Source organism: Thamnophis elegans, chromosome 2, assembly GCF_009769535.1.
Source record: "Thamnophis elegans isolate rThaEle1 chromosome 2, rThaEle1.pri, whole genome shotgun sequence".
NCBI classification, from domain to species: Eukaryota; Metazoa; Chordata; class Lepidosauria; order Squamata; family Colubridae; genus Thamnophis; species Thamnophis elegans.
Window position 1 is genome coordinate 65,497,718 of NC_045542.1, and position 17,968 is coordinate 65,515,685.

Genomic DNA, 17,968 nt, shown 5'->3' on the forward strand with positions numbered 1-17,968 from the left:
AGAATGCTCCATTTCTGAATCACTGAATTTCGCTTATCTCTGTGGTGATATATTCAGATTGAAGTTGGCCTTGATTTTATAACCTGTTCAAAGGAAGAACTGAAAGGGGATTTCAAGGTTAAATGCCCCAACATGCTGTTCATAAAAGGCTATAAAATAGAACAATGCTGGCAGGTATATGTTCATTTCCTGCTGAAATATTGCTTTTTGGTTCCTAGAAATGTATTCATGGGTTTTTTTCAGTTGCTAAAGGAGGCCACTGCATTACTTTAACTTGGAGCTGCTCTTTAAGCCACTGGGAGCTCTCATTAATGGCAATGCACTATAATGTGCTTTCAACTGAATTAATTTCCTCAAGGTTCTCCGGAGCCCTCCATTTTGGAACTTTTCCTTCCCCAGCCTTGGTTTACCAGAATGGATGAGCTACTACAAGCGAGACACACTGAGATCTTTCACAAGGGTTGGATCTCAGCATAGTTAACATATTTGTACCATCCTTTATCTTTTTATGCTATGCAGACCCAATTATGCACACACGTGTTCTGGTGTGTTTGCACAACTTGTGTGAATGACTCACCTGCACCAGTTCTTGTAGCTCACGTTTTACTTCCTGCAAGCCCCCAATGTCGTCCCAGGAGACCTGCGGCACTTCCACTACGGTCTCCCGCAGGGCAGAGGGGTTGCTCTGGCCAAGAGCCCACTGGAAAGCAGAAAGGGCAGCATGGTTACCACCGCAGTTAGTAGGATAGCACGAAGCACTGAGATCAGTGACTGCCCCCAAGAGAGTTCGTCATTTTGCTCATCTTTCATTCCTGCAATTAAGCCTCACATTCCACGAGACTGGGCAACATGCCCATTCAAAAGACTAAGTTGCATTAACAGAGGGATTGAATCAAGATCACTTGATACCACTCTAAATACCACTCTAAAAAGCTTTAGCAAGACCACACCGAGAATACTGCATCCAGTTTTGGTCACTACACTATAAAAAGATGTTGAGATTTAGAAAGAATGCAGAGAAGAGTCACAAAGATGATTAGAGGGCCTGGGGGCTAAAACATATGAAGAACGGTTACAGGAACTGGGCATGGCTAGTCTAGTGAAGAGAAGGACCAGGGGAGACATGATAGCAGTGTTTCAATATTTGAGAGGTTGCCACAGAGAGATGGGGGGAGGGGGGTGTCAAGCTATTTTCCAAAGCACCTAAAGGCCAGATAAAGAATAATGAATGAAAACTGATATAGAAATAAGGAGAAATTTTCTGATAGTGACAATCAATCAATCAATGGAATGGCTTGCCTTCAGAGGTTATGGGAGCTTCATCACTAGAAGTTTCCGAGAAGAGACTGGACTTCCATCTGTCAGAAATGGTGTAGGTAGGGTCTGCTGCTTGGGCGTGGAGTGGGGGGTTGGACTAGATGACCTATAAGGTCCCATCCAACTCTGTTATTCTGAATAAACCTTTCTATATTCAGAATGGTGGCACGGTATGAAATAGGAATACAAGGAGGTAATAGTTTCACAGTATTCATTAACATTCATATCTACACTGGGAATAATTTTCTAAGAATTTCTGGAAGTCAGCCAGCATATATATATCTAGTAAATAATAGTTCACAAGAAAAATGATAGAAATGATTGAAGTCTTAGCAATCAACAATGCAGGGAGTCAGATCTAAAACAGTGATGGAGTGCACTTCTATTTTGTAGAGCACAGAAGCTCTTAAGTGACTTTGGAATAATCATAATACTCCACTAGGTCTTACCTAGGGTGGAAAGTTTTACATTGGATCTGTAAAAGACATTAAATGAGGATCTCTGAAATTTGTCACAAGACATTGAATCAAATATTTAACTTTAAGCTACCAGTGTGGGACAATGGTCATCATCTTACATAACTTAGTGGTGTGACTTGGAGAACAGATATATGAGGAATAATTTGAAAAATGTTACCTCTTCTCCATCATGTGAGGAGGAGAAATGGTAGCCATTTCGAACAGGAAAAAATAGAACAAAAGATGACCCAGGGTAAGTAGCCTAGAGCGCGACTGTGAAACTTGCGGCCTGCGGGCCAGATGCATCATGCCTGGTTTAGCAAAGGGGGAAAAAGTCGCGATACGTCACGTGATGATGCCGTGACGACACGAGTTTGACACCCCTGGTCTAGAGTATCCTAGAAAGACCCAAAAGAACCAGCTCCTTTCACAATGCTAAAGGAATCTGCTCCACTGGAGGAGCACACTACAGAAATATCTAAGTGGGCGATTTTGCTATTGTATGCCATATATAAATGGTGCAAAATCTTAACACTGATTTGTAAGGATTAATTGGCAGGAGTGTTGGGGTGTGGGCACGAAGTTGTATGTGAAGAAACCGAACCTTTATGAAGAATTTATTTTCCATCAGTGGTACAAACTTTAATTTCAAATTAGACCCTTGAGTATTTGTTTCGGAAAAAAACCATCAAATAAATTTATCAAAGAAACAGATTATTCTTCCTAGTCCAAGTAGAAATCTGAACTATATGAAAAAAAAAATTCAGGCATACAGTAAATATTCTAAAAGAACTCCCTCAATTATTAATATATGTGTAATAAGGGGATAAGTACAAGATATTTGTATTTGGAGCCAGATGGGATTTAAGAAATGAACAAGAGATTCTGCAAGAGTATACTTGACTCAAAGTATGAATGACACATAACAACACAATGTTACTTCATATAGTGCACAAGTCACACAGTGCCCATTTGTTTTGTTTTGTTTGAAAAAAAATTGCATATAGAACTTTTAAAAAGTGAATGAATATAGCCTAATTCAAGGAATTATGTGTTCTGATCGAGGCTTCCCAAGAGCATGAAGCAAACTCCTTGACCCACAAAAACCACTTTTAGTAATTTACTGTGAATTCTGCTCATTCACATCCAGCAAAGACTTTCAAGAGAGGATTTACAGTCACAGACCTTATCTGGCTTGGAGAGCTGCCAGGCCAATATCTGCAAAACTTGGCAAGGAGACTCAGAGAGTCATGAACCAATTAAGCAAACTAATTGTCTCCTGCAAACTCCATTCCCCTTTCCTTCCTCTTTTATTTCTTCTGGGAAGGGGCATTCATCATCCACCTGAGGCCTTATTCCCAAGTCAACCCCTGTTCTTTAGCTGCTCCCTTCGTCTGGCAACTCGCTCATGCACACACTGGAAACAGGCTCCAGCTGTTCTTCTGCCTCACTGATGTCTGACTTTGAAAGCAGCTGATAACTGGCAGAAGGCTCTGGCCCCCTTTCTGCCTCCAACACAGAGCCCTCATCAGAGCCTTCCCCAGACTCCAGTACTGGCCCATGTTCCTCTCCAACCTCCTCACTGTCCGAATCTGGTGGGCCACAACATTACGAACCCATTCTGTGGTGTGCACTAATGGGCCCAGTCACCAAGAAAAAATGGTAAAATACCCCTTTGTATGGATCTGCAAAAGCTAAGTGATGCCATAGTTCCAGAAAGATCCTTCCTTCCCCAAACTTGTAAATGACATAAAGGACAAGTTGCAGGAGGCATAGGTCCATGCAATTCAGAAAATCCTTAATTATAATATCCCTGCCAAATAGACCTTGGAAAAAGCTGGGTGCTATCCTGTGTGGATTTAAAAGATACCAAAATCTGATTGTTGTCAACTATTTTTCTACAAACATAATGTCAGTCCTATAAAATACACCAGATTTAGCAACAGATGCTGTGTGGGCCTAAAGATGCTGTGTGGGCCTTTTATTAGAACAGCTATAGTAGCAGAATTTTGCAAGTCTGAATGTGCTTCCCCTACTCCCTTTTTTATCTTCTTATGAATTCGGAGTGGGGGTGGGGATGCCTGAGGTGTTTTCATACACCACTTTTTAAAAAAATATGAAGTCAATTCACATTTATGTGATCATTGCCTTGGTAACGAATATTTCCTCTAGTCATCAAGGCCAACTTCTGTACTGTTTACGCATAGCGATACTTTCCCCCCAAACTTATTTGTCACAGCAAGATTGTACAATAAACTAACACTTTCCCCTATGTTGGCATTTCATACCTCCTTAAGGTAAAAGTTCCCCTCGCATATATGTGCTAGTTGTTCCCAACTCTAGTGGGCGGTGCTCATCTCCGTTTCAAAGCCGAAGAGCCAGCGTTGTCCGAAGACATCTCCGTGGTCATGTGGCCAGCATGATTGAACGCAGAAGGCACACGGAACACTGTTACCTTCCCACCAATGGTGGTTCCTATTTTTCTACTTGCATTTTTACTTGCTTTCAAACTGCTAGGTTGGCAGAAGCTGGGACAAGTAAAAGGAGCTCACTCCATTATGCGGCTCTAGGGATTCGAACTGCCGACTTTCTGATCAACAAGGTCAGTGTCTTAGCCACTGTGCCCTATTCAGACCTCCCTATGACTGGTAATTATGCCCAGTCCACTGAAGTAATGTACAACTGAAGTCATTTTGAACGACTTGTTAACTTTCACCACAACTCCACTGCGGGCAAAGGTGACCACTGAGAGCTTTGCACCTGTGTGACCTAAATATGATTCTTCTGAGATTCAGACTGGCACTATTAATCACCTGACAAATTATTAAAGAGGAGAGCAACTCCACTTTTCACTCCTCTTGAAAAGAAATGTGAAGATAGAAATAGGCCAGTCTGGGAAAAGCAGACATTGAGCCCGAAGATGCTATGAAGACTTTACTGCCTTTTGGTTCGAGAACTATGGGAAGAAGGAAGTACTGCAAATTGGATGAGGAAAAAAAGCATGACAGTAGCTATAGCCTTTGAAAGTTATACACACCGATGAAAACCAGCTACCAAATCTTTAATAGAACTGAAGGTATCTTCGCAAGCTTCCTGAGAATAAACATTCTTCAGATCGGAAAATAAATATGGAATATCACGTCCACTTACAGAGACTACATCTGACTCAGCAGGCAAGTCACAAAAGCATTGGTTTCAAAGTTATAACTAATTCAGGTCAAGGGAATCAGGAAACTGTTGAGATTTAGAGCTGGTAATTATTGTTCAAAAATGACTCTACAGTTCTAAACATTGTTTCAAAAAGATGGGAGAAAAGATATAGTGGAAAAGTAGAGTTTTTACTACATTCTTACTTTTCTTTTTCTTCTTTCTTTTTCCTGCATTCTTTACTCCTCTCTCTTTTCTTTCATTTAGTTTGTATTACATTTTACTATTATAATCAAAATATATGATAGAGTGCATAGCAGAAGAACCATGCATATGCCTGCTACAGATGTGACACATCAATAACAAAATCATTCCAACCCAAAAATGACAAGACACACCCTACCAATTAAATCAAATCCTAAACTTCTGCACTTTGAACAAACACAGTTGGAAGTTGTTTAGTAATTATAAAGAAAACAGTATTTGCAAAAATCAAGATCTCGTTGTGCATACTTAGAAAAATGTTGAGTCCATTTGTCTGCAATGAGTTTTTAAATCTGTGTTAAAAAGCAGAAATGTAATAAATCAGTAACACTGAAAGAAGGAGCTAGAGAAGTAAGACTGCAATCTTCTCCGTATTTGGAGCAGGGTGTTCTGGGATTAGTTTTTCTGAGGAATTGGGCTGTGTTGACAGGAACTAAGTAGCAAAAGTAAATTGTTATAGAAAAACGATGTAGCTGTTGGATGCCCAGAACCAGCCTACCTGGAAATCATCCATGGTGACAGCCATAGCATTAAGGATGTCAGCATCAATTGTATCGTCCTCCAGGTCAATGACACTCATCTTCTTACGGATTGCTTGGAGTGCTGCCTCGGAACACAATGCTGCCAGATCAGCACCCACATGACCATGGGTCTCATTGCCCACCTGCAACCACAGTCCAAGTAAATCAGAGCATTTAATGGGGGAAAATAGGGACACACACACACACACACACACACACACAAAAACACACACACACAAACACTGCCTACCTGGGTTCTTCCCAGTATTTATTTGATCACATTTGTATAACACCTAATCTCCTAGTAACTCTGGGTGGAATGCATAATAATAATCCAAGGTATAAGGTATATCGACTATATAAACGGAATATAAAAGGCACCCAAACAATTAATTAAAATTAAAACCAGATAAAAACAAATTTATAAAATGGCAGGAAAAGGTTCACAGAGTGCGTTCCACTAGCCATCGTACAACTATCTAACTAGCACCACTCTATCATGGGATGCCCAAGCTAGTTGACAAAATCATGTTTAAGCACCCTATGGAACACCAAGTGTGTTGGGCCAACTGCATGGGGAAAGGGGTGGGGGGATGATGTTCCACAGGTTGGGCGCTTCAACATCCCACTTGTAGCTCTTAAATATCCTGGAATTCTCCCGTTAAAAATTCAAAGAGAAAATGGCTCTTTGATTATAGCGGTACTCTTTATTTTAAGAGTAGGGTGGGGGAGAAATCACAACTGTGAAAGGCAATGGTCCAGCTTATGTGAAATTTGCAGCTGCTGTAATTTAATCTGTGACTTCTCCTTAAAATAGCATGTCTGGATCTCTATCTTTCCATTCTTCTCGCTCTTTATTTTTTGCAAAATAATGTAGCAATATAAGAGTGATGAGGCACCTCTGATATCCCATCCTTCTGCAATTTTGTTTGAATGTTTCTTTCCTGATTCCCATAACCCAATTTTGACTCCAGCTAACTTCTTAATGAGATACTCATTTGGCCTGTGTACCCTAATCAAGCTAATGTAATCATGGCCTTAGTCCCAGAATCCAAGACAGTTGTATGTTTAGTTTTCTAATTGTTAGAACCATTGTATTGCATTGTATTAATGGAAGCAATTTGTGCTGGCAGTTGTTAACAATGTAACTTTTACAATTTACTAATTGATCCCAAAATAAAAGATATAAGTAACGATGTTCAGATATGTAGCTAGTCTTACATGTCCATTATCAAGAAACTCAGTCAAAAGAAACTGCAACCTGAGTGCCTTCTGAATAAAATTACCAAGAAAAGTTATTGCTACTAACAAGAAATCTTGATTTTTTGTACAGTAGATATTTAGATATGCAGCCCCAATTCATAGAATAAGCTGAATGAAGTGCAATTTTGCTTATCATTACCTTCTCCAGGTCCACATCATCAGCCAGTTTCATGTTCTTGGTATGTATCTGTAAGATTTCTAGTCTTCCCACTGAATCTGGAATTCCAATGTCAATTTCTCGATCAAAGCGCCCTGCAGAAAAGCAGTGAGTAAATAGGATCGTCCAGTCCTGAACTTTGTCCACACAATTATCATATTTTATACATATTAGACATTAATTGGAATGCTGACTGATGAAAAGAGATGGTTGCTGCTTGTCCTCAATACACTCCAAAGCTCATAGAGCCTGGGGAAAGTGGTATTGTTAGATAGACAAAGAGGTGGAGAGAATGCAAAAGCTTGCCTTCTTTTCATTTAATAAGTTAAGCATAAGTGACAGCCACTTTTAAGGCATGACAGTCAACATTTTTAGACCGAAGGCTTTTTTTTAGCTGATACCCTGTTTCCCTAAAAATAAGACCTCCCTGGATAATAAGCCCAATTGGGCTTTTGAGCTCATGCACTAAAATAAGCCCTCCCCCCAAAATAAGCCCTCTCCGAAAATATTGCAACACAGCAGCAGCCATGCGGTGACCACACTTGCTGCTTCCTGCACCTCCAAAATAATAAGACCTCCCAAAAATAAGGCCAAGTGCTTATTTCAGGGGAGGGGGGTGTTTCAATAAAAATAAGACCCTGTCTTATTTTCGGGGAAACACGGTAGCTAAACATAACTTGTGATTTTGTTACGATATCATTATGAATGGCATATAACAGGCAGAGGTGGGTTCCTACCGGTTCGCACCAGTTTGGTAGAACCGGTTCGTCAAATCTACCGAACCAGTTAGAAGAGGTTCCACCAGTGGACCCGGAAAGCAGGCCACACCTACAGAAGAGGTTCCAAAATTTTTTGAAACCCACCACTGATAACAGGGGTATCAATCTCGCGTCGCCACAGCGATGTCACATGACGCATCGCAAGTGTGATACATCCAACCCGTTAGGCCACAAGTTTGAGAGCCATGGCATATAAAATCATATCTCAGACAAGAGAAAGGCAGGGGTAGAAAGAGAAAAATGTGGGGCAGATTTTTACCAAATCGACGCAAAGCAGGATCAATACTGTTCGGTCGGTTAGTGGCAGCCATAACTATGACATGAGAGCGTTGCTTCAGGCCATCCATGAGGGTCAGGAGTTGGGAAACAATCCGGCGTTCCACTTCCCCATGTGTCTGAAATGGGAGAGCGAAGAAGAACCATAGAAGAAAAGGAGGTGCTCAAATATCAGCAACAGTGCCATCCTAGAGAAACCAACAAACCTTTCTAGATTTCAGAGTGTGAGCACAGCACCTCCTAGTGGACAAACTGCATGAGACTATTACTGGAGGCAAGAAAGGAATAATGGCTTGAAAAGTATGAGGTGCATTATTTGCAGTATTGCCTTATTTGGATATTGGATTTAAACCAGGGGTGAAATTCTGCATGTTCTGACAGGTTCTGGAGAACTGGTAGTGAAAATTTTGAGTAGTTCGGCAAATACCACCTCTGTCTGGCCCCAGAGTGGGGCGGGAATGGAGATTTTGCAGTATCATTCCCCTGCCACAGCGACAGAACCGGTAGTAAAATAAATTTAATTTCACTACTGATTTAAACAAGTTCAACTCCCTGCTCAGCAAAGAAACTCATTGGATGACCTTAGGCCATCACTGTCTCCCAATACAACTAATTATAATCAGAGAATTGTGAAAATAAAACATGGGGACAGAAAACCGTGTATAAACACCTCCTGAACAAGAAAGATACAATCCATTACAAATATTTCTTCATTCATTTATAGATCAAGGTAATATTTTGTTTAGCAGCACCTTGTCCTCTGACTACAAATTCCAACAAGTGTCTTGCTAGCTCTTCTAGATTATGACTTTAGATGGCCTGAGACTAGGACAGAACCTATTCTTAACACTTAACAGAGTAAAGATTTCTACTACCTCAACCCTGCATTATCAAGCCCTTCATCCTGGCGTGAATTTTATTTCATATTGCCCTTTTCTCTTCTAGACAGGTTTTCTGTGCTTTCTAACTTTATTGTGTGTATAGTAGCCCCACCTGCCTTTTCATATAACTCACCAAGGAAAAAGATGCATTATTTCTCAGAAGCCTGGATCTACACATTAGTGTAAGGAAAGAGATCAGGGCTTTGTACACATTAATGTTTCACCCATTGATGAAATCTTACCATCTTTGAGGCTACTCTTTGTATCAAAACATATCTACCAACATCTGACATGGGGGCAACTAAGTGGACCAATTTGGAGATGCAGTCGCAGAGACCATGAATGTTTCTTTGAGGTTCCCTCTTTGCTTTTGTTCTAACCTAGGCGTCCCCAAACCACGAAGCAGATTCCTTGTCCTGACAAAAAAACCCTTTTTATTAAGTTACTGTGAATTCCTCTCATTCATATTCAGTAAAGTCTTTCAAAGGTGAATATACAGTCACAGACTTATCTGACTTGGAGAGCTGCCAGGCCGGTATCTTCAAAACCTGGCAAGGAGCTTCTTGAGAGTCACGTACCAAATAAGCAAACTAATTGACTCCTGCAAACTCCATTTTCCTTTTGCTCTTCTTTCATTGCCTTTGGGAGGGGCCACTCATCAGCCACCTGTGGCCTTACTCGCAAGTCGACCCGTTCTTTAGCTGTTCTCTTCATCTGGCAACTCTGCACATGTGCACACTGGGAACAGGCTCCAGCTGTTCATCTGCCTCACTGATGTCTGACTCCGAAAGCAGCTGATAACTGTCAGACGGCTCCATCTCTGCCTCTGATGCAGAGCCCTCATCAGAGCCTTCTCCAAACTCCAGGACTGGCCCATGTTCCTACCCAACCTCCTCACTGTCCAAATCTGCTGCCAGCTCTGCTGGCCACCGGCGGGCCACAACAGCTTTCAAGAAACCATCCCTTACCTTCTCCCTCTTGGGAGCAATAGCATCTAGCTCATCAATAAAGATAATAGCTGGAGCGTTCTTTTCAGCCTCTTCAAAGGCTTTGCGTAAGTTGCTTTCAGATTCCCCAGCCAGCTTGCTCATGATCTCTGGGCCTGAAGAAGAAAGACAGAATATGAACAAAAGGACTCCAGGACTCTTTTAATGAACATCGGGGTTTGGAAAAGAGGACCCAGCGGGCTACCTGTTTTTAGGATTGCCATTTCTGGTGTTTCTCGTTTGGTTATTGTCCAAAGTTGTAAACTTCATTGCACTGGTTCCCATTATTTTGTTATGCCACTCTACAAATACGCTGATTCCGTTATAATTATCATATAGAAATATGGCAGCTAGGAGAATATGGATATCCCAGATAGTCATATTTTTCCTATGACATTCGCATAGAAAGACTCACATCATGCCATGTTTCTTACCATTGATAAGGAAAAAAAATGCTCCAGTTTCATTTGCAACTGCCCGGGCTACGAGTGTTTTTCCAGTTCCAGGGGGTCCATAAAGAAGAATCCCTCTTGGAGGCTGAGGAAGGAAGAGAGAAAGCAGAGGAATCACATCAAATGAACGTGCAATAAGTAATTGGCTCAAGTGCCAGTGATCAATGAAGATATTCAGGGCAATAAATTAGGTGAGGATATATTAAAAGCCCCTAGCATGCTCTTATTCTTTTGGCAATAAAAGTTTACACTACAAGGCCTAGCCTGCTTGGAAAGAAAGATGGAGAGAATGAAATCCATTGAAACTGAAACAATGTCCATCTCTGCCCATTGTTGAAGACTGAGGTGACTGAAGAGACATGGAACGGCTGAGGTAATGAAGAACAGCTTTATTTAACAGGACCAGCTAGCAGGTAACTATATACAGAGTTCAGCACCTCGCCTTGCTTGACAGCTATTTACACAGGAGCCGTCAAGCAGGGCGACCAATAGGAACGGTGTAAACAGCCCGCGCTCAGCCAGCCGCACCTTAGCCAATCAAGTGCGGCTCAGCGGGAGCTGGATGTCATTCGTAAGTCGAGGACCTGCGGCCGGTCGTAAGATAGAATATTATGGCATATTGTAAAGCTAAGAAGGATGGCGAACAGTAATATGGAAATTATGGTGATCCTAGCCCTCCATTGTGGTACCTTCACTCCAATCGCTTTAAAGAGCGCTGGGTGTCTCAATGGCAGTTCCACCATCTCTTTGATCTGAGCCAACTGTTTACGGCAGCCCCCGATGTCATCATAGCCAACATCATTGAGGCTCTCCTCTTCATCCTAACAAAAGGATGAAATACAGAAAACACACCACAAGGTCATCACAAAGAATCACAATCAATCACATCCCCTTCAGGATGACAGTATAATACAGCCAGAATTGAATTGGAGACTCATATCTTAAGTCTGTATGCTCCTCTCAGGGATGGGTTTCGGTCGGCTTTACTGCCGCTTCACACATGCATGTTGGATGTGTGCTCTGCGTGCGCTGGATGTGCACATATGCACAATTCATTTAAAATTGTTCTGCGCAAGTACAGAACTCAAAAACAAGATGGCGGCGGCAACGGAAGCGACCGGAAAACCAGTTCCAGCGACCTAAGTCACCACACCACTATCAGTTTGGCTGAACCAGGCCGAAATGGTAAGAACCCACTGCTGGTTCCTCTGCAGTAACATTTGGAATAACCTCAGAACTTCCTCTTAAAATCTTATCCCTGTCGTCAGCCCTTCAATATAGTCCAGACAAGAAGCACAAACCATAAATACTAATACTACCTTTTTTGTTACAGGAACTATGTATTTTAACTGTATACCCACCCACCCCCAAGTCACTTCGAAAATGAGATGGATGGTCTCTAAATTTGATAAATAAACAAAACAAAATCTTGCAAGTTGTGGCTTTCCCTCCGGTCTCCCAAGGTTATTCTCACAGACCATTACACTTCTGCACTATTCCCATTGGAAACTATTGAAGAGCCTCTAATGACTACCATCAATGACTACCATTCTGGCTACTGGGTTCCCATGCTTGAGATGCTCTCCCACATACCTCTCGTTTGATGGGCTCCCCCTCACAATGGATAATTGTGTCAGGAGCAACAATGCAGTGGGGACTGGGATCTACTTCCACCACCTTAAATTCCACAGCCCTCATTCCACCACGTACAAGGAAGATATCACCTAGACAGAGCAGAGGAATTTCAATTGTTAGTTCAATTCATTATCTTCCTGAGAACTGAACCACAAATTCAGAGAGATGTCCCATGGTAAGGATTAGGATATGGCAATATGGGTGAAACAAAAAATGATTTTTTTTTACCTAGTGATAGCACTGAAAAACCTAATTCATGTCCCCAGTTCCTATTGGTTATAGGAAAAACACTTGCTCTGGTGAGACCCACCAGACAGCCATTACTCCCTCATAATTTTAGAAAGTGACAAAAACCTTCTCCACCAAACTTTGATGAGGGACACAGTGGCTCAGTGTCTAAGACGCTGAGCTTGTCGATCAGATAGTTTGGCAGTTCGGCGGTTCGAATCCCTAGCACCGCGTAACAGAGTGAGCCACCATTACTTGTCCCAGTTTCTGCCAACCTAGCAGTTTGAAAGCATGTGAAAATGCAAGTAGAAAAATAGGAACCCCCTTTGGTGGGAAGGTAACAGCATTCAAGGCGCCTTCGGCATTTAGTTATCCGGCCACATGACCACAGAGATGTCTTTGGACAACACTGGCTCTTTGGCTTTGAAAAGGAAATGAGCACCATCCCCTAGAGTCGGGAACGACTAGCACATATGTGCGAGGGAAGCCTTTACCTTTTATCAAACTTTCAACTTTAACAGGACTGATTTTAATGTTACCTGATTTTAACTACACTACATTGTTTTTATTTTTGTTCTACAATCTGTGTTTTGGTTGCTGTAAATTGCTTTGAAAGTTGTATGGAGAGAAAAGTGGGATATAAATGTAACCAATGAATAAGAGACTAAAGCAGCAAAAGCAGCACAAGCAGCTGAGGGCTGATGGCACTGAAAAGGGAGCAATTCCAGCCTCTTGGCACAGTCCAGTGTTGTAAAGAGCAGCTATGGGAAAGCAACTCATTATTCTTATGGCCTATGACCTAAGGCAGTGATGGCGAACCTTTTTCCTATGGGGTGCCAAAATTGTGTGTGTGTGCACTATCGCATGCACATATGTGCCCACACCAATTCAATCCTCCTCGCCCACCTGCACATGCACGCGTGACACAAATGGCCTCCCCCGGCACTCTGGAAGGCCAAAAATCAGCTGGCCAGTGCGCGTATGCACACTGGAGCTGACTGCTGGTGTACCAGCAAATATGGCTCTGTGTGCCACCTATGTATGGTGGCGTGCCATCACGGACCTAATCCCTTAATATTGTATGAGATGGAGGAAGACGCCTAAGGCAAAGAAGGTTACAAAGACAGTGTTGACTGCAACTCCAGGAATTGGCAGTACTTGAGCATTAAAAGCAACTTGTGGCCAAAAAAACCCCAATACTGATTTGGGTGGATGGGTTTTGTGTAATGCTTAAAGTGTCAGAAACTGGGAGATCATGAGTCCTAGTCCTGCTTTAGGAACAAAGCCAGCTGGATGGCCTTGCACCTGTTACTGTCAAGCCAGCCTCCCTCAGCAACCAAGAAAGAAACCACTTAACTCCATTTCACAGAATTAAGAGTACTTTTACTGGTTATGAAAAGATAGCAGCTAAGCAAAGCAAGATCTGAGGCAAAAGCGCGCGAAATCATAGATATCAATTTGTGACCCAACCCCCTCCCCCTGGTAACCTGCGAGACCGTCTTCTGCCGCATACTTCCCAACGACCGATAAGATTGCACAGGGAGGGCCTTCTCCGGGTGCCGTCAGCCAGACAATGTTGGCTGGCAACTATCCGGGGGAGGGCCTTCTCTGTAGCCGCTCCGACCCTCTGGAATAAACTGCCCTCAGAGATCCGGGCCCTACCCACGCTCATGGCCTTCCGTAAGGCTCTTAAGACCTGGCTATTCCGGCAGGCCACGGGCTGTTGAACTCACGATTTGAGTTCCAGCCCCGATCAGACTGGGTGTATGTTGTGGTCTTTTTAATTAATGTTTTTTGTGTTTTTAACTTCTATTTTTAAATGTATTGTTATAAGCCGCCCGGAGTCCTTCGGGATTGGGCGGCCTATAAATTTATTAAACATCAACATCAACATAACCCCATCCCTAGTCCAATCTGCAAATGTGAATTCCATCTTCAAAAAGCATCATCAGGTTGGCATGGAGGACAGTTAGCCTTGGCGGGCCCAATCAATCCAGCATGGTGAGAACAAAACTCCCTTTTCACAATCTCTCCTGTACTTAAAACTTCCCTTCCCAAATACCATGCCTCCCCCTCCCCATTTCAATGGCAGCCGAAAGCAAGTAGCGAAACAGAGGCTGACATCTACTCTTTCTTAGCCCTAGGAAGAAGACAATGGCAAACCACTTCTGAAAATGTTGCAGGGACTGGTCCAGGCAGTCACCAGGAGTCTACACTGACTCAAAGGCACCAACAACAAAGAAACAAAATTTTGGGTTAATCTGGGTAGCTTGTGAGCCAAAGCATTCATTCCACCAAACCAGCAGCTGTTAATAAAAAGGTACCTATACAACTGCTTTCTTCTTCTCTATCTCAAAGTCTCTCACCAGCTCTATTTCTCTTTATCCTATACTGAGGGACAGCTCTAGTGAGATGACATATAAACAAGGACTACTTGGTGCTTTTGACTTCTGTTTTGCCAGCCTGGTTGATTTCAGGCCAAGCCAATAGTTAAGAGCAGAGGTGGCATTCAGCAAGTTCTAACCAGTTCTGGAGAATCGGTAGCGGAAATTTTGAGTAATTCAGAGAACCGGTAAATACCTCTGACTGCCCCACCCCCATCTATTCTCTGCCTCACAGTTCCAGCTGATTGGGAGGAAATGGGGATTTTGCGGTATCCTTCCCCTGCCACACCCACCAAGCCATGCCCACAGAACCGGTAATAAAATTTCTTGAATCCCACCACTGGTTAAGAGGCAACTGAAAAAATGGCTCCAATTCCTCATCACTACGGGAGACCGTAGTGGAAGTGCCGCAGGTCTCCTGGGACGACATTGGGGGCTTGCAGGAAGTAAAACGTGAGCTACAAGAACTGGTGCAGGTGAGTCATTCACACAAGTAGTGCAAACACACCAGAACACGTGTGTGCATAATTGGGTCTGCATAGCATAAAAAGTGGCTCCAATTCCTCATCAGTAAAGATGGTAGACTGCACAAGCGAAACAGAGAAACGTGGTTCTACTTTGCTAGTCCAGTTGGCTTGCTTGTAGCAAGGGGAAAATGGCAGACAAGTGAGTCTGGCAGGAAGGGAACAGCTTAATGGAGGTGTTTTTGTAGGCACCATAAGTGATTCTGTCGATTCTCACCTTTATGTACAGGACGATAGGCTTCCAGAAAGTATGGTTTGAGGTAAACTTCAAAGAGGTTCCCAGTCAACCCTTCAATAGTGTCATCGATGGGGAGTACATGAATCCTCTTTCCATACTTCACATCCGGGCAGGCCTGTACACTAGAAATAGAAAAACTCAAATGGCTTTATCTGAGGTCAGCATTGTGCTACACACATCCACTGCTTACACATAATCCCCCATCTTTGGAGGCTTCCACGATGGATGATACTGAAACAAGGATTGGAATAGAGCCAGAGCATCTCGACATCTATTTTCTCTCCTGCATCCTTCTTTTCCCTCCTCTCCCTTATTCAGCAGGAAGCTGCAGATCAGAAAAAAGGAAGCCTTATCCAAGATCTCAGCTGACTTCTCACTCAAGGCCTTTGAAGTAAAGCCAAGGCATCCTTGCAGCTCTCTAGGACTATAGGCTACCCACCACTGCTTTACGGACATCCTGGATCTATAGGGCAGGTCACCATAGCACTTATTAGTTCTAGTGTCAAATTTAATATCTCAAAGTGCTGTTTGGACAACTTCTAAAATTATTTTATCTATCTAGCTATATTATTTTATCTATATTGCTTTTCCTTCAAGAGCTACAGGTAGCACGGATGAACATGTCTCCTCATTCCGTCTTTCCATTTGATAATTTTATGAGATACATTAAACTAAAACTGTGACCTTGCTAAAGTAACTCCAAAACTCTGACTAAGAGACTTCAACCTGAGTCTCCCTAATCCTGGTCCAACATTCTTTTTTTTAAACAGTTATTTATATATTTTCATGTTACATACATAAGTGCTTAGTGAACAACATATTGTCTGGATCAATTTATTGTTATAAAATAATAACTCTTTCCATTCTTAATTTCTACTCTACTATCCAACTATTTATAAAACAAGTCCCATGTTCTAAAATACTCTGTATCTTTTTTTACTTTTAATGTCAATCTATCCATTTCTGCACAATCAATTACATCATCTTTTGTCGGTGTTTCTAACCACTTCACCACACCTACATAGAGAAATTATTGTTAAGGCTGTTTCCTTCTAAATTGTTGAAATCCCCCTATTTAGGCCTACATTTTGTTTTGATGCCTCCTCTTTCTGAGCCTAAATTAACTGGTATGTTTGCATTTTAGCTTTCTTTCGCCAACAGCCTTTCCTTTCCCACCCCTATTCTATTTTGGGATGCCCTCACCTGACCACATCTCCAAGGCGCACACGGAGGTTGTTACGGGTGACGCGGTTCATTCGAATCTTCTCATTCTGGCAAGAGTCATCAGTAAGAACGATGCATACTGTCTCCCTGCGTTTCTTTCCCTTCATTAGCACCGTGTCTCCACGGAACAAGTGCAGTTCTTCCATTTTGGCCTAAGGAGAACCAAAACAGTTTGGTTTTGACTCTCTGCAACACCTGTGCTACAAAAAGACGACTACAACATGCTCATTTTATGTAAGCGTTAGGCAAATCATTACTTGTGCACAAAATCAAACTGTGAGATTTGTTAGTTGAGAACACATAGTTGCCCTCACCCCAAATCCTACACACATAGGCTATATGTATGTAGCCAGCATGCACTAGAGATGAAAGTGTACCTGTTGCAGGATCTTTGTATACGTGACCCATCAAAATCGCGCTCGACTAAACCACGCCCGATTAAACCGCGTCGCTGATGTCATCAACAGGGCGACAACAGCCAGCGCGGAGAAAGAAGGGCGCTTTAAATAGCGCTTTGAAAGCAAGCCGATTCAACTTAAGGTAAGGGTTAGGTTTAGGGTTACTGTAGGTTTAGGGTTAGGTTAAGGGTTAGGATTAGGGTTAGGGTTAGGTTAAGGGTTAGGTTTAGGGTTAGGTTTAGGTTAAGGGTTAGGGTTAGGTTTAGGGGGGTTAGGTTTAGGTTTAGGGGTTAATTTTAGGTTTAGGGTTTACAGCGTGCCTCTGTCTCCGCGCTGTTGTCGCCCTGTTGATGACGTCAGCGACGCGGTTTAGTCGGGCGCGGTTTTGTGGTGGAACTCTTTGTATAATCAGGTTGTTTTAAAGGCTTCCACTGAAGCCTTTTTGCCCAAAGATATTGCATTATGTGCTTCCAAAATTAAAAGAATTTCCCGGGGGAAGAGAGCTGTTGTTAGTGCAGAGGAGCAAAGGGGACTGCTCCTGAGAAATTATGTACAAATATTAAGAGCACTGATTACATCAGATGAGGAACTGTGTCTGTCGATTTTCCTCCTTGTTACTTACCAATCTGAGCTGTATATTGAGATGGTAGGAGGATGTTTGAATGTTTGAATGCTTATTAACATTTATAGGCCGCCCTTTTCCCTGAGGGGACTCAGGGCGGCTCACATAAAATCAGGAAGGGGAAATACAAACAATGACGTAGACACATATGAGTAAAAATAATAAGCAACATTCATTCATCATTCGGGAGGGGCGGCTATCTTTGTCCCCAGGC

At 42.4% G+C, this 17,968-nt stretch overlaps 1 protein-coding gene across 1 annotated transcript in view; it reads right to left on the bottom strand.

The window, feature by feature from the left end:
* Nucleotides 1-17,968, bottom strand: part of LOC116503064 (transitional endoplasmic reticulum ATPase-like) — a 34,272-nt gene that overhangs the window by 9,610 nt on the left and 6,694 nt on the right. Inside the window, exons 3-12 of the mRNA XM_032209211.1 lie at nucleotides 16,714-16,886; nucleotides 15,490-15,632; nucleotides 12,095-12,225; nucleotides 11,191-11,322; nucleotides 10,484-10,586; nucleotides 10,032-10,165; nucleotides 8,166-8,301; nucleotides 7,110-7,222; nucleotides 5,686-5,850; nucleotides 578-700 (exon numbers count right to left, since the gene is read on the bottom strand). Of these exons, the coding sequence (XP_032065102.1) occupies nucleotides 578-700; nucleotides 5,686-5,850; nucleotides 7,110-7,222; nucleotides 8,166-8,301; nucleotides 10,032-10,165; nucleotides 10,484-10,586; nucleotides 11,191-11,322; nucleotides 12,095-12,225; nucleotides 15,490-15,632; nucleotides 16,714-16,886 (1,353 nt within the window). The remainder of the gene's footprint in view (nucleotides 1-577; nucleotides 701-5,685; nucleotides 5,851-7,109; nucleotides 7,223-8,165; nucleotides 8,302-10,031; nucleotides 10,166-10,483; nucleotides 10,587-11,190; nucleotides 11,323-12,094; nucleotides 12,226-15,489; nucleotides 15,633-16,713; nucleotides 16,887-17,968) is intronic.